The sequence below is a fragment of the Macaca fascicularis genome, chromosome 16 (assembly GCF_037993035.2).
Source record: "Macaca fascicularis isolate 582-1 chromosome 16, T2T-MFA8v1.1".
Taxonomy (NCBI): domain Eukaryota; kingdom Metazoa; phylum Chordata; class Mammalia; order Primates; family Cercopithecidae; genus Macaca; species Macaca fascicularis.
Window position 1 is genome coordinate 12,083,941 of NC_088390.1, and position 24,658 is coordinate 12,108,598.

The following is a 24,658-nucleotide window of genomic DNA, read 5'->3' on the forward strand; positions in this document are numbered from 1 at the left end:
CAAGCCTGTCTGGGAGAAGGAGGCAAGTTTTTAGGGTTATACTCACTTATAAACTGGGATCTCGCCTTTTTTCCAGTGAAGAATCCACTGAATTATCTTAACTTTCCTTCACATACCTGAAAACAGATATATTCGAGGAGACATGGGTTGGTGTAGACAATGTTTTTTTGGTTTTGTTTTTTTTCCCCCATCCTTTTATCCCTACGCGGCTACTTCTAAAACTGCCTGCTTCACTCGGGGTTCCAGGAGGACAGCCTTGGGTTCAGGGCAGCCACGTTCTTTTTCTTCCAAATTGTATCATTTGGACCTCTAGAAAACAGGGTCCTCTGGTCCTCCATGATCAATTTCCACCCATCTCTGTGCCATTCATTCCCGAGCTTTTATTTCTTTCTTTTTTTTTTCTTTTTCTTCTTTCGAGACAGAGTCTTGCTCTGTCACCCAGGCTGGAGTGCAGTGGCATGATCTTGGCTCATTGTAACCTCTGCCTCCCAGATTCAAGCAATTCTCTTGCCTCAGCCTCTCGAGTAGCTGAGATTACAGGCTATGCTCGGCTAATTTTTGTATTCCTAGTGGAGACAAGGTTTCACCATGTTGGCCAGGCTGATGTCGAACTCCTGACCTTAGGTGATCCACCCGCCTTGGCCTCCCAAAGTGCTGGGAGTACAGGCGTGAGCCACTGCGCCCGACCATTCCTGAGCTTTTTTTTCTTTTTCTCTTTTTTTTTTTTTTGAGACGGAGTCTCACTCTGTCGCCCAGTCTGGAGTGCAGTGGCACGATCTCCGCTCACTGCAAGCTCCGCGGCCTCCTGAGTTCATGCCATTCTCCTGCCTCAGCCTCCCGAGAAGCTGGGACTACAGGCGCCCGCCACTGCGCTCGGCTAATTTTTTTTTTTGTATTTAAGTAGAGACGGGGTTTCACCGTGTTAGCCAGGATGGTCTGGATCTCCTGACCTCGTGATCCACCTGCCTCGGCCTCCCAAAGTGCTGGGATTACATGCGTGAGCCAGCGCGCCCAGCCTCCTGAGCTTTTAAATCATGCCTCCTTGCTCCTGCCTGCCTAAGACGTAAAAGAAACAACAAATACCCTAACTTCGCTTCTTGAAAAACCACTTAAAATACACCAAATGATCTATTAACATATATTCCTAGAATTCCAACAGATAGATTTGTGAGATGGTAGAAAAAGTGCCTAAAATATGGCTTATCTATGTAGTATTAGGAGACGGTAGTTTAGAAAAGATTACAGGAACATCACCTTTTCCTTGACTGCACATGTGGCTTGGATTTAACAGACCAAAACAGGGGTGAAAGCTTTATTGTCTTGCCTGTCGAGAATAGACAGTCGGAATAGATAGTCAGAACATCAATAGATAGTCAGAATAGACAGTAATGGAAAGGATAGTTTCACAAGACTTTATTCTCAGGCTTAATTACAAGCAATAAAAACTTATAAGTTAAAAAAAAAAAGGTACTATCAATGAATTTCACTATATAAATATAGTATGAAATGTTTACTAAATGAACAGGATTTTTCATTTATGTATCTTGTAATTCTTCGCTCTTCTAATTGAATCTGAGCCAAGAATAGAAACTCAGTACATTTATTTTCTGGTGCCTTAAAGAGAAAAAAGGAAAAGTTTTGTGTAAGTAAAACAGAATGTATTTATAAGAACAGACTGCTTTTCTTTAAAACAGCTTCCAAAAAATTTGTTTCTGAATCTTTTTTTTTTTCTTTTGTTTTTTTTTTAGATGGAGTCTTGCTTTGTTGCCAGGCTGGAGTACAGTGGCACAATCTTGGCTCACTGAAACCTCCGTCTCTCGGATTCAAGCAATTCTCCTGCCTCAGCCTCCTGAGTAGCTGAGACTATAGGCGCCCGCCACCACGCCCAGCTAGTTTTTTTGTATTTTTAGTAGAGATGGGGTTTTAGCATGTTGGCCAGGATGATCTTGATTTCTTGACCTCATGATCCGCCTGCCTCGACCTCCCAAATGCTTGGATTACAGGCGTGAGCTACTGCGCCTGGCCGGTCTTTGATTTTTTAAACACTTATTATGCCATGAATTCATAGGGAATAGGTTCCAGTAGCCCAGGCTTCTTCCCATTGGTTCTCACAGTGTGCTTCTCTGGGTAGATAGAGCAGGCTGGCACTTCAGTTGAACCCAGGTACTTTTCTCTTTGTCTTCTTTATTTTTCTGATAATTTTTCTTCACTCGTTTCAGGAAGCTATCTTGGCTCTTCATGTGCTTCATGTGCTCAATAGGCACATTAATTCTCTTGGCAAGAATCTTGCCCTTAACTTGTTTGTTTACAACAATGCCAACAGCGTGCTGGGGGACACTGTATACTCTTCCAGTTTCACCATGGTACACTTGAGGGGCATTCCTTGTTGAACAGTACCCATTCCCTTGATGTCTACCATATCGCCTTTCTTTTAGATTCGCATGTCCATGGCCAAAGGAACAACTCCACATTTTCTAAAAGGCCTGGAGAACACACGTCGGGTGCTTCTCCTCTTTCCCTTTGTGTTCATCATTTTGGTGAATTACTGGAAGATGGCGGTTCCCCTGAATCATATTTTTAATGAAACTTTAAAAGAATATAAATGTATGGTAATAAATATTTTCTGTTTCATGTTTATTTAACAACAAAAGAAAGGACATTCATCATTCCTGATTTAGTTACTTTTTTTTTTTTTTTGAGACGGAGTCTCATTCTGTCGCCCAGGCTGGAGTGCATTGGTGTGATCTCAGCTCATTGCAAGCTCTGACTCCCGGGTTCAAGTGATTCTCCTGCCTCAGCCTCCCAAGTAGCTGGGACTACAGACGTCCACCACCACACCCAGGTAATTTTTGTGTTTTTAGTAGAGACGGAGTTTCACCATGTTGGCCAGGATGGTCTCGATCTCCTGACCTCATGATCCGCCTGCCTTGGCCTCCCAAAGTGCTGGGATTACAGGTGTGAGCCACCATGCCCAGCCAAATGTTCTTAATTATTTTATTTTTTTGAGACGGAGTCTAGTTCTGTCACCCAGGCTGGAGTGCAGTGGCACGATCTCGGCTCACTGCCACCTCTGCCTCCCGGGTTCAAGTGATTCTCCTGCCTCAGCCTCCTGAGTAGCTGCAATTACCAGCATGCACCACCACATCCAGCTAATTTTTGTATTTTTAGTAGAGACAGGATTTCACCACATTGGCCAGGGTGGTCTCAAACTCCTGACCTCGTGATCTGCCCACCTCGGCCTCCCAAAGTGCTGGGATTACAAGCATGAGCCACCGCGCCTGGCAGTTACATCTTAATTCATTAATTTTCTTTAGGAATTATGTTCATGACATTTACAGTCCATACACTACCAAGGAATATATAACGTAAAGTGTCTCTCTCAATCCTGTCCACCAATCACCCAATTTCTCTCTCTTGAGACAACCAACATTTTCATTATTTTAAGTATCTTTCCAAATAAATTTACAAGTAACTAAATATTACATATATATTTCTCCTTCTTTAATACAAATAGTAGCAAACCATGGTGTTCTTCATCTGGCTTTTTAAAAATGTAACAATATATATTGACAGTCATCCCATACCACTACAAGAAGAGCTTCCTCTTCTTACAGCTGCGTAGTATTCTCTCCATGTTTATTTAATTGTCCACTAAAGGACATTTAAGTTGATTCTAATATTTTGCTATAAAAATACTATATTCAATAACCTTGGACATATATCATTTTGCAAACATGTGGGAATATCTGTAGGAATACATGTCTAGAAGCATAATTTCTGGGTTAAAGGGTATATACATTTTTAATTTTGATAGCCATTGTTAACTTGCCCCCCATTGAGCTGTGCCAATGTTCATTCCCACCAGCTATGTAGAAGAATGCCAGTTGCCCACACTTTCATCAACATACTGTGTTATTAAACTTTATCTGCTAGATAACTGAGCAATTATATCTCAATGTGGTTTTAATTTACATCTTTTTTTTCTTTCTTTCTTTCTTTTTTTTTTTAGACAAATCTTCTTCTGTGGCCCAGACTGGAGTGCAATGGCATGATCGCAGCTCTTTGCAGCCTTGAGGTCTCGGGCTTAAGTGATCCTCCTGCCTTGGTCTCCCAAAGTGTTAGGATTATAGGCGTGAGTTACCGTGCCTGCCCACATCTTTGCATTTTTAAAGAGACATTTATATTCCTTCTCTGTGAGCCACTTGTTAATTTTCTCAGCCCAATTTTCTATTAGGTTGTTGTACTTTTTCACGTTGATTTGTAGGATTTTTTTTTTTTTTTTTTTTTGAAACAGAGTCTTGCTCTGTCACCAGATTGGTGTGCAGTGGCGCGATCTCGGCTCACTGCAACCTCCCCGCCTCCTGGGTTCAAGTGATTCTCCTGCCTCAGTCCCCCGAGTAGCTGGGACTACAGGCATGTGCCACCGTGCCCGGCTAATTTTTGTGTTTTTAGTAGAGACGGAGTTTCACCGAGTTAGCTGGGATGGTCTCATCTCCTTACATCGTGATCTGCCCACCTCAGCCTCCCAAAGTGCTAGGATTACAGGCGTGAGCCACTGTGCCTGGCCAATTTATAGGAAATTTTTATTAGTGAAGTTAATCCTTTATCCATGTTATAAATTGAAACATATTTTCCCAGTTAGCAGTTTGTCTTTTGACTTTGCTTATTGTGTTTTTTGCCAAGAGAAATTTTTTAGAAATTTCATCTTTTGACTTGTGTCATTCTTAGAAATGATGGACTCATCTCATATCTTAATGATTTCTTATTTTTTCTTTAATACTAAGATTTTTGATCCATTTGGAACTCCTCTAGATTTAAAGTTTGAGCTATGGATTCAAGTTCACTTTTTAGCAAATGTCTACCTTTATTTGAGATCTCACCTTTAATTGTGCTATATTCTCAAAACTATTTGAATCTATTTCTAGTCTTCCTAATTAGTTTTGTCACTCTGTCCATTCATGTGCCAGTTCCACAATTCCACAAAGTTTTAATCATTGTAGATTTAAAATATTTTACTATCCGGCAGAGCTAGATCCCCTTCTCTTCTTTCAGATTTCTTTTTCTTTTTCTTTTTTTTTTTTATCATTTTGTCTTATTATTCCCTATGAAATTTATAATCAGCTAGTCCGTATTTTTTTCAAACTAAGAATGGGAAATCTTTATCCTATAAATTGTGACTAATCCATAAAAGAAGTAATTGTAAGTCATATAAAAAGTAAAAAGCAACTTTGTTTAGGTTTTATAGATAATAACAACATGTTCAAATTCATTCTCTTGAATTAAAGAAGTGACTTGATAAAATTTTACTTAGTAAATATAACAATTTTAGAAAATATATTTCAGATCCATTTTAAGGGTCAACACGTTGAAATTGGGCAATCTTGTCCCAGGAGACATTTGCCAAACTCTGAAGACATTTTTGACGGTCTTGGGTAGGGAGGAGATATTGGTGTTCTTGGCATCTACTGAGTAGGAGCGTAGGATCCTGCTAAGTACCCTCCAATGCATAAGACCCACTCCCCAGACAACTGATCTGGTACAAAAATGTTAACAGTGCGGATGTTGAGAAACCACGATTTAGAGAGAGCAGCAGCAGGATAGTGTTGGTTTGTTGTTTTTGTTTTAACTACAAAGGAGACAAAGATGGAGATGATCTATGAGAAAGAAAAGGTGAGCAAAGGATATAGCAGTGGTAAAGTTCTAGTTCTTTATTGGTAGTATGGTTTGATTTTGTGTCCCCACCTAAATCTCAGGTCAAATTGTAATCCCCACATGTGGAGGGAGGGACCTGGGGGAGGTGACTGGATCATGGGAGTGGTTTCCCTGTGCTGTTCTTATGATAGTGAGTGAGTTCTCACCAGATCTGATGGTTTTATAAATTGTAGTTTTTTTCTGCGCTGACACACACTCACTCTTGCCTGCCACCATGTAAGACACGTCTTTGCTTCTCCTTCACCTTCTGCCCTGATTGTAAGTTTCCTGAGGCCTTCCCAGCCATGTAGAACTGTGAGTTAATTAAACCTCTTTCCTTTCTAAATCACCCAGTCTGGGGCAGTTCTCTATAGCAGCGTGAGAATGGACTAAAACAATGGTATTAGAATGTACCTATGTTTTGTGAGCTACAGGAAGCAGCCTGCCCATTTTTGGCTAAGAAGCAAAACAGAGTCAGGGAGACAATGATTTTGAATGAATGAGTTGAGTTTAGTTAAAGATGATCTTTCTTTGCCCTACTAGGAGCTTGTATCTGAGATACTCATATGTTAGAAAAGTCAGCAGAAAAAAGGTATTTTAAAAATTTTATATTTGGGCCGGGCGCGGTGGCTCAAGCCTGTAATCCCAGCACTTTGGGAGGCCGAGACGGGCGGATCACGAGGTCAGGAGATCGAGACCATCCTGGCTAATATGGTGAAACCCCGTCTCTACTAAAAATACAAAAAACTAGCCGGGCGAGGTGGTGGGCGCCTGTAGTACCAGCTACTTGGGAGGCTGAGGCAGGAGAATGGCGTAAACCCGGGAGGCGGAGCTTGCAGTGAGCTGAGATCCGGCCACTGCACTCCAGCCTGGGCGACAAAGCGAGACTCCGTCTCAAAAAAAAAAAAAAAAAAAAAAAAATTTTATATTTGTCTTTTTTTTTTTTTTTTGAGGCGGAGTTTCACTCTTGTTGCCCAGGCTGGAGTGCAATGGCACGATCTCGGCTCACTGCAACCTCCGCCTCCCAGGTTCAAGCAATTCTCCTGCCTCAGCCTCCCTAGTAGCTGGGATTATAGGCATGTGCCATCAGGCCCAGCTAATTTTGTATTTTTAGTAGAGATGGGGTTTCTCCATGTTGGTCAGGCTGGTCTTGAACTCCCTACCTTAGGCGATCCACCCACCTCGGCCTCCCAAAGTGCTGGGATTACAGGCGTGAGCCACTGCGCCTGGCTTGTCATTTTTATAAGTAAAATATTATATATATATATATATAAAATTATTGCTTCAATGTGTAATACTGGAATTATGTATGAGACTTGCAATCGTAGGTTTATAAGACATTTGTATTTATCCTTTATTCTTTTTTAAATATTGCATTGTGAGTACTGCTTATTAGTATTGTATTACAGGTTTGCATATCCTTTAGATATCAAAATAGTTAAAAGTTTTTCTGTCATTAATGTATTACAAACAAAAGTAAAGTGTTCCTGTAGTATTAATGGGGTATAATTTTCACAGCTATATTCAGAGTTAACAAAGCTCTTAGCATCTTAACATAAAGTAAGTTACATTTTTCCTGTGTCTCTACTTTGTCTTTTTGTAAAATGTAATTTAGGTTTTTTCATTCTTATGAGATTTCTCTCCTGCTCAATTACATTTCTGTGCTGGGTATTCTTTATTTTGCTATTAATTCAAATGTCAGGTAACTTGATTCTTTTCAACATTCTAAAAATGGAGAATTTCCTACGTGTCTAACAATAATTTTTCAGTTATTCTATATTGCTGATAAAGTGCTTCATCAACTACGGACAGAATTTAGTTGCAGATATCTGATGTTTAGAGTAAGCCCACGAACCTGTATGGAACAATTTGGAAAAGAGTAAGGCTTTCTTGAGCTTCGATTGGTTGAATTTGATGTGCTGGGACCAAAAGTGACTGACAGATGGTCACAAGAGTTCATGCTGTGGTAACTCCTCTTGAAATGAACATACGTTTCATTTTTAGTTTATAAAAAATACAATGTCTGCCAATGTCCTATTCATTGGATATCATAGATGAAATGCCTCAAAACATAACATTGTTCACTAGGGTGGCTTCAATAGAAAGGCCAGAGAATAACAAGTGTTGGTGAAATTGCAGAGAAATTGAAATCCTCATACTCTTAGTGGGAATCTAAAATGATGCAGCAACTTTAAAAAGTCTAGCAGTTCCTCAAATGGTTAAACATAGAGGTACCATAAGACTCATCAGTTTCACTCCTACATGGAGTGGAAGATACACAAGAGATCTGAAAATACACATCCACGGGAAAACTTGTACAAATGCTCATTGCAGCATTATCCATAATAGCCAAAAAGTGGAAGTGACCCAAAATGTCCATCAATAGACAAATGGATAAACAAAATGTGATATATCCATACAATATAATCTTATCCAGTCATAAAAAGGAACGAAACACTGATACATGGTACAACATGGATGAACGTTAAAAGCATTATGGTAAGTGAAAGAAGTTAGATACGTATTGTGTGACCACACACTGTATGATTCCCTTTCTATGAAATGTCCATAATTAGCAAATATATAGAGATAGAAAGTAGATTCGTGGTTGCTTAAGGCTAGGGGTCGGGCCAGTTGGAGTCCAATGGGGAGCAACTGCAAAGGGTATAAAGTTTCCTTTGGGGATGATAAAAGTGTCCTAAATTTGATTGTTGTGATGGTTGCATAACTGTGAATGTACAAAAACCACTGAATTATACACTATAAGTAGGTGAATTATATGGTATATGAATTATAGCTTAATAAAACTTAAAAAAAAACAGTGAAACAAAACAGTATTATTAAATTCAAACCCGATATTGTTACCTACTCTCGAAAGCAAAACCAAACCCACAATGCCCTCCCCCAAGTAATCATTAAATTCTACAATCTTGGGTTAGCCAGAGATGCCTGTTGTGGTCTCACATTAGACCACATTTGACACATGCCTTTGCACCGTGAGGCCCTTCCCTGGTTATGCCCTAGGTGATTCCTTTCTTTTAGATACATTTCATTATTTTTATCAGAACCTACCCAGTAAGATTGTATTAGTTGGACAAATTCAGACTTAGTTGTTAGAAGTTATAGTACTTGGTTTGTTATTTTGTTCTAGGGAGTAATACAATTTAGCAAAATGTTTAACTTCTGTGTGACATTTTTCGTTTTGTCATGCTTTTTTTTTTTTTTTTTTTGAGACAGAGTCTCGCTCTGTCGCCCAGGCTGGAGTGCAGTGGCCGGATCTCAGCTCACTGCAAGCTCTGCCTCCCGGGTTCACACCATTCTCCTGCCTCAGCCTCCCGAGTAGCTGGGACTACAGGCGCCCACCATCTTGCCCGGGTAGTTTTTTGTATTTTTTAGTAGAGACGGGGTTTCACCGTGTTAGCCAGGGTGGTCTCAAACTCCTGACCTCGTGATCCGCCCATCTTGGCCTCCCAAAGTGCTAGGATTACAGGCTTGAGCCACAACGCCCGGCCTGTCGTGCTTTTTATATTCCCTAATATTTTATTATAAAAAATTTCAGACATATAGTGGAAAAAATTGTAGTTAATAGCAGTCTATCCACCACCTAGATGTCACCATTAACATTTTATTAAGCTTGTTTTAGCATATCTCTATCCATCTTTCTATCCCTCTATCCTAACATTCAACCATTTTTTCAAAGTAAATTGCAGATATCAGCATTATATCCTCTTAAATACTGCAGGACTCCTATAATTAGCTAGAGTTTTATATTTGTATTTCTTTTTTTTTTTTTTGAGACAGAGTCTTGCTCTGTCACTCAGGCTGGAGTGCGATCTCCGCTCACTGCAACCCCCGGCTCCCGGGTTCAAGCGATTCTCTTGATACTCAGTCTCCTTAGTAGCCAGGACTACAGGCATGTGCCACCATGCCCGGCTAATTTTTGTATCTTTAGTAGAGACAGGGTTTCGCCATGTTGGCCAGGCTGGTCTGAAACACCTGGCCTCAAGTAATCTGCCCACCATGGCCTCCCAAAGTGCTGGGATTACAGGCGTATACCACCACACCCAGCCTGATATTTGTTTATGGGTTTTTCTTTTGATGTAAAATTTACATACAATGAAATGCACAAATCTTTAGCATATATTTGCTGCATTTTGACAGGTGCTTACCGTTGTGTGACCCAAACTCTTATCAAGGTATAGAATATGGCCATTACCCCAGAAAGTTCCGTTTTCCCCTTACCAGTTAATCTCCAAGCTTCCTTCCCTCTATTTTAGTTTGTTTCTTTTTATTTTTTTAAAATTATTTATTATTAGTTAATTAATTTATTTATATATTTATTTTTTGAGATAGAATCTCCCTTTGTCTCCCAGGCTGGAGTGCAGTGGCACGATCTTGGCTCACTGCAACCTCTGACTCCTGGGTTCAAGTGATTCTCCTGCCTCAGCCTCTTGAGTCACTGGGATTACAGGCATGCGCCACCATGTCTGGCTAATTTTTGTCTTTTTAGTAGAGATGGGGTTTTGCCATGTTGCCCAGCTTGGTTTCGAACTCCTGACCTCAGGTGATCTGCCCGCCTTGACCTCCCAAAGTGCTAGAATCACAGGCGTGAGCCACCGTGCCCAGTCCTTTTTTTTTCCCCCCCGCAGTGAGGTTATAGCAATGGAATACAGAATACGTGGACAGGTTGTGGGTGTAGTTCTTGCAGAATAGAATCCCATACTTTCGTAATATGTTCGTATTTGGTGAGACCATGGTATTCACTAGCATAAATGGTAGCATAGTATTCACTTTTGGTAATGCCTTAGAGTGAGATATTTACATTCTTTCACTCATATAAATAATGTTGTCATGAACATTTGCTCATAAATCTTTATTCTGCATGATTATTAATAGTCAAAATTAGTAATATTGGCCAGGCGCGGTGGCTCACGCCCGTAATTCTGGCACTTTGGGAGACCAAGGTGGGTGGATCACTAGAGGCCAGGAGTTCAAGACAAGCCTGGGCAACATGATGAAACTCCATCTCTACTAAAATTACAAAAAATTAGCTGGGCATGGTGATGTGTGCCTGTAGTGCCATCTGCTTGGGACGCTAAGCCATGAGAATAACTTGAACCCGGAGGTGGAGGGTGTAGTGAGCTGAGATTATGCCACTGTACTCCAGCCTGGGTAACAGAGCGAGACTCTGTCTCAAAAAAAAAAAAAAAAAAAAAATAGTAATATATTCTTTTATCTGAACCAGATGAAACTTTGGTTCTTTCATGGTGTGAACTGGTTAAAGTTTCTCACAGGCCCTGTATTTCCAATTAAATGCAATGCTCGAATGACATTCAGAAACCTGCACAGCTTGCAGCTCTCTGCCTGAAGAGGCAACATCCATCACTGGGTGGCCTGGTCCTGAGCCCTTGGCAATTTGAGGGTGGGCGTTTTGCTCAAAGACAATTGCTGAGGCTATATGGAATATCTGGTGACTGTTCTATCCAAATAGAGGTGTCTGACCTTGTTTCTTTCCCAGAGGCTGAAATTGGGGTCCTAAGGTGAAATCCAGTTGTAAATTATTTTTTCTTTATTAGGAATGTGAAGTGTCAAATGTATTCTTGAGGCAGGTGTGGTGGCTCACCCCTTAATCCCAGCACTTTGGGAGGCTGAGGCAGGCGGATCACCTAAAGTCGGGAGTTTGAGACCAACCTGACCAATATGGTGAAACCCCATCTCTACTAAAAATACAAAATTAACCGGGCGTGGTGGCGCATGCCTGTAATCCCAGCTACTTGGGAAGCTGAGGTAGGAGAATCACTTGCACCCAGGAGGCGGAGGTTGCAGTGAGCGGAGATCATGTCATTGTACTCCAGCCTGGGCAACAAGAGCGAAACTCCATCTCAAAAAAAAAAAAAGAATGTATTTTTAATTTAACCATTGACATATGTATCAAAAAGAACAAGCAAGCTAGATTTCTCAACAAAGGTTCTCTAAGCAAGGAATACACAGACATTACTCTTTCTCTGCAGCCTCTTTCAGGATGGGGCACTTTGATATTGCCATACATTCCTCTTAACAATCACCTTAATTTGTTATTTTCATCTACTCTAGTGGGAAGATAAAATCACTACATGGCAGAGCCAGGAGTTGCAGGCACATTTGGGGATTCCTTTAAGGATAACTTGTAAATTTGCTGTTTATTCATATGTGTTGCTTAAATGCCTTCTTGTCTCCCCAATGATTATGCCAGCTACCACTATAATTACTAAAAAGGTTAACTTTTTTAAGCAATTTATTTTTCTGAACTGTGTATTAGTTTGCTAGGGATGTCATAGCAAAGTACCAAGAGAACCAATAAACAACAGAAATGTATTTTCTCACACTTATGGAAGCTGGAAGTACAAGGTGTAGGCAGAGTTGGTGTCTTTTGAGGACGCTCTCTGTGGCTTGTAGACAATCATCTTCTCCTCGCTCTGTGTGTCTGCATCCTAATCTCTTTATAAAGACACCAGTCATATTGGATTAGGTTCCACTCATATAACCTCATTTTACTTTGAGGACCCTATTTCCAAATATAGTCACATTCTGAGATGCTGGGGGTAAGGATACTCCAACATGTAAATTTGGAGAGGGAGCAGAATACAATTTAGTCCATAAGAAATCATAAAACACAAATATGTAAGAGAAATGTGAGCATAAGAAAAAGTTAAAAAGCTCATACATAGCTTCCTCAGTTGGAACAAATCAAAGTGCATTCTTGTTTTTGTCATATGCAGATCTACTTATTGGCTCTTACCTTACTGGTTAACAATACCAACAGCAATGCAAGTATATGTCAGTTTTATCACAAATTCAGAATTAGGTATTATTAGATAAAAAATAGGATTAGTTATATATTTATTGTATTTCTTTTTAAATTCAATTTCCCAATTTCCCTTAATGAATTTGCTAGGTTGAATGTTTTCTCATATATATATATATATATATATATATTATTTTTCCCTATTTCTTAATCCATCTTTTCTAATCATTGGCAACCTGTGTTGATGTTCTGAAAGAAGTATTTTATCATTTATTATACATATGTGTATATAGATATACATTTTATTTTATTTTATTTTATTTTATTTTATTTTATTTTTTTAGAGACAGAGTCTTGCTCTGTCACCCAGGCTGGAGTACAGTGGCACAATCTCGGTTCACTGCAACCTCTGCCTCCCAGGTTCAAGTGATTCTCCTGCCTCAGCCTCCTCCAGTAGCTGGGATTATAGGTGCCCGCCACCACGTCTGGGTAATATTTTTTTTTTCCTGTATTTTTAGTAGAGACAGGGTTTCACTGTGTTGGCCAGGCTGGTCTTGAACTCCTGACCTCAAGTGATCCACTCGCCTTGGCCTCCCAAAGTGCTGGGATTACAAGCTTGAGCCAACACCCCCAGCCTTCTTTTATATTTGTTATTTACAATATTGGATGTGTGTGTGTGTGTGTGTGTGTGTGTGTGTGTTTAAATTAATTTTCTAGTAGTTGCCTAATCTGCAGTGTTGCTTCTAGGATTTCTATTAAAAGAATATATATTAAATTCGTATTAAAGGCCAGTCACAGTGGCTCACACCTGCAATCCTAGCACTTTAGGAGGCTGAGGTGGGTAGATCCCTTGAGGCCAGGAGTTTGAGCCCAGTTTGTGTAGCATGGTGAGATCCCGTCTCTATAAAAATTACAAAAATTAGTTGGGCATGGTACATGCCTGTAGTTTCAGCTTTTCAGGAGGTTGAGGTGGAAGAATCGCTTGAGTCCTGGAGATCTCAGCTGTAGTGAGCTGTGACAGTGCCACTGCACTCTAGCCTGTGTGACAGAGTAAGACTCTGTCTCGAAAATAATAAATAAATAAATATGTATAATTAGAAAAGAGGGCTTATAGCACATTATACGAGACTGTAAATATATCAACTGTGCACATTGAAGACTGGAAGTAAGATTTTCATGGTGTGTTTTTTTTGTTTGTTTTTTGTTTTTTTGAGACAGAGTCTTCCTCTGTTGCCCAGGCTGGAGTGCAGTGGCACGATCTTGGCTCACTGCAGCCTCCACTTCCTGGGTTCAAGCAATTCTCCTGCCTCATCCTCCTGAGTAGTTGGGACTATAGGCATGCGCCACCACGCCCAGCTAATTTTTGTATTTTTTAGTAGAGCCAGGGTTTCACCATGTTGGCCAGGATGGTCTTGATCTCCGACCTCGTGATCCGCCCACCTTGGCCTCCCAAAGTCATAATGCTTATGGGAATGGTAAGACTAAAGTCCCCCAAGCCATTTCTTGGCACCATTCCAGTCCCCAAGGAAGCTGAAAACAGAACTGAGATGTACACACAAGTGACATGTAGATAAGGGAAATTGGAACCCTACTGGCAAGTACTGCAATAAAGGATGAGAAAATTGCTCCAGTAGAACTGGTTGGTATTTGATCATCCTGAATCTAGAGACTGGTGATGACAGGATACTACATTTGAGACATTTGCCAGATGACTATGGGGCTGTTGAAGTCTTCTCCCTGTATGCCAAAGTGGCCAAGCCAAAGGAAATATAAAACTGTTTTCCTGCTGGGGGTATGGAGGAGGCTCCCTATTTTCCTTCATGCATCTTTTCTAATCATTGGCAAGTTGTGTTGATGTTTTGAAAGAAGTATTTTATTTGATTTTTTATACTTATGTCTGCAGGTACTAAAATATAAACTCTAAAGAAAATAAACTTCCTGGATCCCTTCCTTACACCTTATACAAAAATTAACTCAAGATGGATTAAAGACTTAAATGTAAGACCTAAAACCATAAATACCCTAGAAGAAAATCTAGGCAATACCATTGAGGACATAGGCATGGGCAAAGACTTCATGACTAAAACCCCAAAAGCAATGGCAACAAAAACCAAAATAGACAAATGGGATCTAATTAAACTGAAGAGCTTCTGCACAGCAAAAGAAACTATCATCAGAGTGAACAGGCGACCTATAGAATGGGAGAAAAAAATTGCAATTTATCCATCTGACAAAGGGCTAATATCCAGAATCTACAAGGAACTTAAACAAATTTACAAGACACAAACAACCCCATCAAAAAGTGGGCTAAGGATATGAACAGACACTTCTCAAAAGAAGACATTTATGCAGCCAACAGACATATGAAAAAATGCTCATCATTACTGGCCATCAGAGAAATGCAAATCAAAACCACAATGAGATACCATCTCATGCCAGTTAGAATGGTGATCATTAAGAAGTCAGGAAACAACAGATGCTGGCGAGGATGTGGAGAAATAGGAACACTTTTACACTGTTGGTGGGATTGTAAACTAGTTCAACCATTGTGGAAGACAGTGTGGCAATTCCTCAAGGATCTAGAACTAGAAATACCATTTGACCCAGCGATCCCATTACTGGGTGTATACACCCAAAGGATTATAAATCATTCTACTACAAACACACATGCACACGTATGTTTATTGTGGCACTGTTCACAATAGCAAAGAGTTGGAACCAACCCAAATGCTCATCAATGGTAGACTGGATAAAGAAAATATGGCACAGATACACCATGGAATACTATGCAGCCATAAAAAAGGATGAGTTCATGTCCTTTGCAGGGACATGGATGAAGCTGGAAACCATCATTCTCAGCAAACTAACACAAGAACAGAAAACCAAACAATGCACATCCTCACTGATAAGTGGGAGCTGAACAATGAGAACACATGGACACAGGGAGGGGAATATCACACACTGGGGCCTGTGGCAGGGTGGGGGGCTAGGGGAGGGATAGCATTAGGAGAAATACCTAATGTAGATGATGGGTTGATGGGTGCAGCAAACCACCATGGCACGTGTATACCTATGTAACAAACCTGCACATTCTGCACATGTACCCCAGAACTTAAAGTATAATTAAAAAAAAAAAAAGAATAAAGCTACTTTTCAACCTGTGCCTTAAAAAAAGAGAATGCTAGACCCCTTACAGCTTCTCAATTTCTTTGTCATTTATTGTTTCTCTTCCCATCTGCACCATGCAGAAGATGTAGACAGAATATTTAGCCTGCAATCAGCAATATTTTTTTTTTTTTTTGAGACAGGATCTTACTCTGTGACCCAAGCTGGAGTGCGGTGGTGCTATCACAGCTCACACAGCTCACTGCAACCTTGACCTCCACAGGCTCAGGTGGTCCACCTCTGCCTCCTGAGTAGCTGTTGGCCAGGCTGGTGTTGAATTATTAGGCTCTATTGGTCTGCCCGACTCTACCTCCCAGAGTGTTACAGGTGTGAGCCACCATGCGTGACCTGAGCTGAACAACTGGATGGGAATTTTTCTTTTTGGGTTCTTACAAGATTTCCTCTTCAAGGGCCTCACAATTAAGATGCCCCAGGAGCAACAAGAGCTGGGTGGGCTACTGATTTCCACATGAGGATCTGACCATATTTATAAGATCTGGACTTGAAGATACTGGGTAGTCAGCGAGGCCCATGGAGGAGAATTCTGGCAGGCTCTCCACTTAAGTACACCTACCTGCTCTCACCTTCAATTTGTCTTTAATGCCTCTCCACTTGATGTTTATGACTAGTCACTTTTAGGAGCTGAGCATTCAAGATGATGGATGAAGTTGGGTTTAGAACAAGAAGGCAGGGCTATTTTGACCCAGGACACATTTCCAACATGCTGTGAGGAACTCCCAGCATCAAATAAGGTCTGGGTGGAAGAAGTTTTGGGAAAGAAGTTAGGTGTAGATCACACGATGCTTCTAAATGGGAGAAAATGTCCAGCTCCATGGCTTACATTCTTTGGGATGCAGGATAACTGGCTATTCCATTTTAGGCAAGGCTGCCTGGCTAGAAACCCATGTCTTACCATTTCAAGTACATTGTGGTGGGCTCACAAATCCTAACCTCATAGAGAACTTTCTCTTCTTTTAGCTACTGTCTTCCTAAAAATAAAAGTCTCTGTGCAAAGCAGTGGAAGAAACCTCATATTGTTTTTTGGGGTTGTCATTTTATGTAACTTACAATAATGACTATGGCTAGTCTTATACAAGATGTAAAGGATTTGGGGGAGGGAATCCAGTGTGCATTTAGGAGAAGATGGTGATGTAGATAGCATATTTCAGGAGGCTGGGGAGTGTTGAGTACTTAAAGATATGCTTCTCAAGTTTAACGGGCGGTATTATTAAAATGTAGCCTCTAGTTCAGTAGTTTTGGGATGGGTCCATGGATAGCACTTTGGCTAGTTCCCCTTAGGACTCCCCTTTTCCCTCAGAGAAGTGTAGAGGGTTGGGGTATTGGGCTTAAGAGGAGCTCCAGACTGTAACCATAGCTATAGGTAACTCCCCTCTGGAAGTGATGTGTTAGCGACTGGAGAAGAAAGGGATCCCTGGGATCCTTTTCAACTTTACTATTCTGATTTGGGGTTCTGAGATTCCAAGAAAGGGGACTTTTAGGAGTCACAGACTTCCATGGGAATGATAAAAGCTGTGTACCTTCTTTCCCCACAAATGCAGGCCCACCTTTAATTCCGCAAACCACTTTAGGCCCCGCGGGCCCGCAGCCCTGGTGCAAGACAGCTGTCTGCTTCACAGGTCGGGCACCCTTAGCGGGATGGTTCTGCAGCTCAGCATCTGGAGCCGGCCCCGCGTCGGGCTCGGGCGGGGGCGTGTCAGGAGGCGTGTCCTGGGCGTGTCGGAGGCGGGGCCAAGGCGGGAGCAAGCCGCGCCCCTCGGCCGTGCTAGAGGCCGAGCTTGCTGCATTGCAGCCGCCGCGGCGCCGCTCGGCTCCTCACTCCCAACAATGGCGGCTCCGAGCCCGAGCGGCGGCGGCGGCTCCGGGGGCGGCAGCGGCAGCGGCACCCCGGGCCCCGTAGGGTCCCCGGCGCCGGGCCACCCGGCCGTCAGCAGCATGCAGGGTAAGGAACGCGGCCGCGCCGAGACCCCGGCCCCCTAGCGCGGCAACCCGCGTCGTCGCGGCCTGCCCCAGCGGACGCCCCCGGACCCGGCTGAGGAAGCCACGGCAGCCGCCGGCTTCTCCCTCTCTCCCTCCCCGGCTTCCCGCCCCGCTCCCTGCCGCCTCCGGCCCGGCTTGGATCCGGGCTCCGGTCCGCATAGGCCCCGGCCGCGGCCTCTGCCTGCGCTTGGCCCCTGGGCCCTACCGGGCTCCCCGCCGGCCCCCGGGGCCCACCTGGTCCGGGACCGCCCCCGCGGCCACCCCCATCGCCCCCGCCGCTTACCTGGCGCCCGCCCGGCCCCCGTTTCCGGGAACGCGCCGGCTCGGGGCTGCGGCAGGGCGGGAGGGGCGTCGGGCCTGCCTCCTGGTCCCTGACGCCGCTCAGGTAGGCGGTGGAGACAGCGGCCCCGGCCGGCGCCCCTCGGCCCCGCCGCCGCAGTGGGCCCCGCTCAGGGCCATCTTGGCTGTAGCCGGGTACAGCTGGAGCCGGACCACCGAGCTGACCTCGGGCTCCGCGGGCCTCTTGGAACCTGCGTTTTCAAACTTTTGCAGGGTTTCTGTGCGCTGGAGGGGATGGGGGTGGGGGGCGGGTTGCCCAGGCCTGTGCCACCTGTAAGGTAGGTAGGTAGGCTGCCATTGGCCTGGGAGAGGCATTTTGTTCCAGGCCAGGGATTTCTGTGTTAGCATTGCATGCAGGAAGAAAAAAAAAAAAAAAAAAAAAGACTGAATTCGGTTTAAATGGAGAGATGCAGGAAATAGACAGGGGTCAAAGGGATACTGTAGTGTCTGGACATTTGAGGCAGCTCTGCTAATTAATGGCTTTCCCCAGTGGGAATGCTTATTAGCTCTGTATGGCTCTTGACAGGGGGTGTTTTGAAAATACCAGGCTCGAGCCTGTTAGGGACCATTTCCTTAAATTTACTGGGGAATTTTGAGTAGTAATGCTATTTTTAAAACAGGGAATCTCAGAAATCTCTTGACAACTTTAGCAAACTGCTTGTGTTGAATTATTAACAGATTAAGGGTCGGGGTACCCTTGGTAGTCATTGTGACCATGGTTACTTTTTTATTCCATTCTTCTTAAAGGGCTTCTTGTCTTTAGTTAGGTTCAGCAGACATTTATTGAATATTTCATGTTTATAGAGCATGCCGTATTTCAGGAAGAAGAGACAGGATTTTATTTATCTTTACATCCCTGTCACCCTCCCCATGAAATAATTTTAATGTACATAAAAACTAGTGATAGATATATAGACAGGATGATGTCAGAGCTTAGAGGACACTTTCTGTGCAGGCCCTAAGATCATTCATTCAAATTGAATTAGTTATTGGAAGTCCACTGTGTTGCACAGCACATTATACTGATGAAGTATAAGACTGACTTCCTGACTGTACAGCTTTAGAATCTAGGTGGTGGGGGGCGGAAATGAAATGGCAGAATGACAATTTAGAATTGTATTTCTTGTTCCAGATGGGTGACTTATAAAGCTTATGAAAACAAGGTGGTTTGTTTGTTTTATTGGTGGGGAGGCTGACAGTTTGAAATAGCTGGATACTTTTTTTTTTGGTTCAAAAAATATTTATTGAGCATCTGCGTAAAACGCTCATGCTGAGTTTATAGAGAATTGAACAGTCTCTAACTGTCCTCATGGAGGTATCCCCCTGTGAAGATGGGGGAGGGAAGGTTATTTAGCTCAACTTGAAAAATTACTAGTTGGGAAAGTAATAAAGGTAACAAGCTGGGTTTTGTGATAGAAAATAATAGAGGGCAGTCTGCTTGATGAGATGGTCAGAGAAGGCTTGTCTGGAAAGCCTAACTCTCTTTTACCTGAAGAGGGTTCTAGGCAAAGGGAACAGTGTGTATGAAGGTTCGAAAGCAGGGAAGAGCTTGGAGTGTTCTAGGAACTCTTAAGTCAGTGGTTAGGACTTTTTTCTGATGCTCTCCGTTCTCCTCAGCCCTTGTATGTTGATACCCAGTTAACTAAACTTTCTAATAAGCAGAACCCATTTTAGAAGGAAAAAGGACCTAAGACCTCTCTTTGAATTATTGCCGAATTTTCTTTCTTTCTTTTTTTTAATCAATATTGTGTCTAGTCTTGATTGATTCAGGAATGTGTTGTATCTTGTTCTTGAAACTCCTTTCATTAGTCAGAGTGAAGCGCTTGACATTCTCAGGATGTTGTCTAGTACAGTCTGAGTTATAAAGCTTGAACTTAAGCAGCAATTTAGGATCTTTATTTTTGGTTTGTTTTGTTCTGCTAAGAGTCACACCTCCCATACTATACTTCATCTACCAAGGATCTGCTTTCCATCAGACTTCACAGAGTGGGCCTTAGAAGATGTTTGATGTACTCCCTTCTCCCCCAATCTAGTTATACTTGCCACTCAAAAAACTTCCTTCCTGGGTGTTGTTAATGACCATGCTCTTTGGAACAGCAGGATTCAGTTGTGGGACATAAGGAATGTTTCATGCAGTAGACCTTGGCCATCCTCTTACGTGGTAAGCACTGTGGTGGGCACTGGATAACCTTGAATACTTTTTCATGGCTTCATGTTTGTGGCCCAAGAGTGGTCCAGGCTGGGCAGTATTGTTTTCTTAATGTACTGCTTAAGAACCAGAACTCTGGAGTCCTGGGTTTGAATCTCTTGGCCAGGATTTAGGTATGCGTGTTGTGACCAGAGGCAATGAACTTAGCCTTCTGAAGCCTCAGTTTCTCACTTGGAAAGTAGGAATAATGCTTACCTCCCCGGTGGCTTTGAGAATGCATGTAAGCCTGGGACCTGGCATGTAGTAAGGATGCAATACACATTAGCCATCATTGTTAGTAGCGACAATATTGTTATGGTCTCATTAATGTTCCCTTTTATTATTGGTAAATGAGTCCCTAACCTCTCATTATTTACTACACAATTTCTTCAGCTTCATATTACTAGGTCCTGCTGTTCTCTCTAGCCTGTTGATTTCCCCACTTTTTGTTATCGATCTGTCCTGTCAGAGTATCCTAGATGAGATTTTGTTCTACTTCAAACTCCAGATCTTTTTTTTTCTGGATCGGAGGACTCCCAAATGAATTACAATGTGAACGATATGAAAGAGAAGTCTAGCTATCAATTTGCTCTGCTCATTTTTTTCTTAGGGGTTGGGTAGATGGTTGGAATGGGATATATAGTGAATTTGACTTTATAACAGTAATCAACAGACCTAGCTTTAGTTGCAAGTTTATACTAACAGTTGTGGCTTCTAATCTGGCCATTTGTACCACACTGTCCCTTAGGTAATAGGGAATAACTGCTAATTTTGTTATTACTCAATAGATTTGAGTGTTTTCACTCATTCTGACTCATTTTTTTTTTTTTTTCATGTTCATTCACAAACACACCCAACCTTTATAAGTTGAGTGGTTCTTATGCTTTGGTTCTTTGATGACTAAAGCTAACAAAATGTAGATCTGTTTGCCAAGTTAGGTAAGTGGTTTTATAAAAGTGTATTTGGCATTAGGATGAGTTTGCATTTGAGAGAGGAAACAATGCTCAAATGAACTACTCTGAGAAATGTTTTTTTTCTTAATGTTTCATCAATGATTTGTGAATGTAGATAGATTTAATAGGAAAATTTCTTGCATATTAGGGCTTCATTCTGTGGAAAAGTATGATTCTTTAGTCAACCTAAAATATGGAATTGACTTGTAACATTCAAGAACCTTCCTAGCCATGGCTTGGACTTTCTCTTGTGGCAAATCTAAAGCCTTGTGACTTCAGCTGGGTTAGTGTGAATCCTGTAAAGAGAAGATCCCGTTACACCAGGTCATTAATCTTAGAGATGTGTAGCAAATAGTACTAGATAGTATCGTGGTTGGCATGTTAGAGAATAGCATATTCTGATTAATAAAGCTTGCCAGTTAGTTGAGAATTCAACAGCTTCTATAATGAAATTGCACAGGCAGGATGATTCCTTTTCCAGTAGTAGCTGTAGCAGCTAGCGTTCTCATAGCATGTAGTAATGTTTAAGAAACAGAAGGATGTTGAAGTGGAAAGAGCACTGGTCTTAGACCCAGAAAACTATGGTGAAGGTAACTGCTCTGATGTTTACAAATACTGTGATTTTAGGGAAATTACCTAACTTTTCTGAACTCTCTGTTTAGAAATTTCTCATCTGTTAAAATAGGGAGAATGCCTAACCTGTAGGGCCATTTTAAGAATCACATTCTTAATGCACATGAAAGTGGTTTGAAAATTATAAAATATAAGTATATGCGGATTGTTATTAGACAGTATTTGCCTGCTGTAGTTACTAGTCACTTAAAATGTAATAGATTTCAAGATCTCTTAGCTGAGAAATGTCAGTTTTCAATAGATGTTTTCTTACAATGGTTAGAATAGAATCTATAATTCATTAGGAAAAACACTGAGCCATTTGTAAAATCCTTGTTATGAGAAATAGTTACAAAGTATATGTTGTAGGTGCCTCTGATTCTCTTAAAGTGCTGATCTAGGCAGTTTTTTTTCTTCCTCTTCTTAGGTCTTAATATAGGTATATAACAGAAAACTTAGGGACCAGTCCAGTCCTTAGCTACTTACTCTTAGCTGAGCATTTTTATATATCAATTTAAGTAAAAAGATGATAGCTTGATTCTGCTTTAGAAAACACACCCAGTACTTGAAAATGTAATGAAGTATATCTGTTAAGAAAAAGTTTAGGAAGATTTAAAATCAATGTAGTTATTTCTCCTAATAATATTTGAACATAAAATGTATATGAAATGTCCTGCTTTTGATTTTGTCTATTTTTACCAATTATTCTGGTTTCCGAAAACCATGGGAGACCTTTATCTTTAATTTTAAAGAACTGAATTGTGCAGTGAGGAGTTTAAAACCCCAGAACTGCTTGCCTTTCCCAGTGTGTTGCATAACATTTCTTTCACTATTTAACATAACCTCATACAAGTCCACTTCAGCAAATTAATCCCCACTCAAAGCACAGATTGCATTTCTTTTTATGTTCCCTTAAAAATTAGAGCAACCCTAGTATTAAAGTAAAAAAGTGGAGAAACATTTCACCTCACTTTTAGAATGCATATTTTTTCACGTTTTCCTCTAAAATACCTTACTAGCGTAAATGTGTGCTGAAACTTAAGATGGGATATTAGTTAACCCTGTATTTTGAGTTGTTTTCTTTTTTCGTAAATTTTTCTTCTTTCACTAATTTGAGAAGCTGGATTGATGTGAGCCCACAGAGTTTCCTTATTTTTAGGGGTCTGGATATCATAATCCTAACTCCATTCTACGTAATCCAGGTCAGTCTCCTTTGTAGTTTCTAGGAGATGGAGATAGCTCCAATGATACAACCTGAGGAACTTTAATTGAGGCTTAAAAAAGAAAGGGAAACTAACAGTTAACAACTCTCTTTTCACTGTTCTTACCTAATTTGATGCTCACAACCACCCTTTAAAGGTAAGTGGGCACAGTCCCTTTCATAGTTTAGGGGGTAGACATTTATTTGTTCTGGTGGAGGTGGGTTTTAACCACCTGCGTGACTGGTAGCCTTTGCTCCTCTTACTGCTGTACGGCATGGTTCTCTGAGCCTCTTGAAGTCATTTCGGCCATTCAGGTCTGAAGGAAGAATCTTTGCCAGAAATGAGGCAGATTCAGGAATAGAAGAGAGAGATTATTTTAGGTTTCAGTCAGGGGGTGGAAGCTCCAAGCAACCAGCCACCTTTTGAGATGATTTTGGAGCCTTGGTGCTCCAAGAATGGTGCACTTTATGTTACAATGTTCTAAACTTGCTGGAGGGTTTACAGTGGCATTTTGATTCTGGAGACATTTCGATTGGGAATCTCCAAGTAAGTAGAAGACTTTTTAATTACAGGAAACCAGTGCAGATTTGAAAGGTAATACAATCCTTTTAACACTATATATAAAAGGAACTCATTTGGCATAACATTTAACAAATGTTGCCATTCTGGCTAAATTTGTAATCTGGGCAAATTACTATTTTTGCTAGTGGATGTGGGTTAGCTTCTAGCTGTTTCCTCCCAACTCCAGAAAATCTTCAGGTATCTCTTCACACGCTCGGTAAGGTTGGGAGTTTAACGTGTACTTACATTATTAGAAAGTATTCAAGTCATAAGATTGGCCTTGCTTGTAGCTGCACAGTGAAAAGGAGATGATTAGCCAGTGGTTTACCCAACTCAAGGTGGGCCTTTTGAATGAAGAAAACAGTTACATCATATGCAGCTTGGTTCTTTAAGAACAACACATTATTCTCCACCACGGAGAAAGAGGATTAAAATGGACATCACAGCAGCTTTTTCAAGCTATATTGTATTTCATCTTACCCAAAATTGCTCAAACATTGAAAAACGAGGAATCAAGAAAAGTGTTGCCAGACGTATATATCTGAACACACACACCAAATTGTTCAAACGTTTAAAAAAAGAGGAATCAAGCAAAGTGTTACCAGGCATATATATCTGAGATATCTATATGTCAGATGTATATCTATCTGACATGCCTATGTCTATTTATTGCCTGACTTTGCTAAAGAAATCAGTGACATTAAGGAGCTCCCCTGATGATTTTGGCAGTTTCCCTGGTATCTAGTTATGTGCCTGTCGTGGGGAAGCATCCATCTTTTTGGGGTTGTTAGAGTCCTCAGGATGCCAGGCTGTGCCTAGGAAGGGTTGTGGCAGAGGTGTAGAGTGTGGGGTGGGGATCCCCAGGGCTGTTGGGAGTCCTTCCCTTTTAATTCTCTCAAGATGACTGTGAATGAAAGGAGAAAGACTGGTTTTGTATAGGTTAAGCTGGTCTGGTGAGCCCCAAAAGATAGGGAAGGTGCCATAATCATTGCTCCCATGAGGGAGAGAACAGGAATAACAGCGCCTATGATAATAACCTGCTTTAGTCCAGGCTTTTGGTTGGACTTTTTAGATTTATTTTCCCATTTAATCATCACAAAGCTCTTTTGGGTATTATTTTATTTTTCACAAATGAGGAAATTGAGGCTCATATAAGTTAGATACT

At 41.4% G+C, this 24,658-nt stretch overlaps 1 protein-coding gene and 1 long non-coding RNA gene across 8 annotated transcripts in view; both read left to right on the forward strand.

Annotated features, from left to right (window-relative positions):
* Positions 1-2,435: 2,435 nt before the first annotated feature.
* LOC135967947 (uncharacterized) lies at positions 2,436-15,649 on the forward strand. Its single transcript, XR_010582286.2, has 4 exons — positions 2,436-2,609; positions 2,701-2,842; positions 4,010-4,132; positions 14,379-15,649. It is a non-coding gene; the product is annotated as an uncharacterized lncRNA (long non-coding RNA).
* A 1,776-nt stretch (positions 15,650-17,425) lies between these two features.
* MAP2K4 (mitogen-activated protein kinase kinase 4) overlaps positions 17,426-24,658 on the forward strand; it is a 120,750-nt gene continuing 113,517 nt past the window's right edge. For all 7 annotated transcript variants that reach the window (XM_005582927.5, XM_005582928.5, XM_074018613.1 and 4 more), the window contains exon 1: positions 17,426-17,600. In XM_005582927.5, coding sequence (XP_005582984.1) covers positions 17,486-17,600 — 115 coding nt within the window. In that variant the 5' untranslated portion in view covers positions 17,426-17,485. The remainder of the gene's footprint in view (positions 17,601-24,658) is intronic.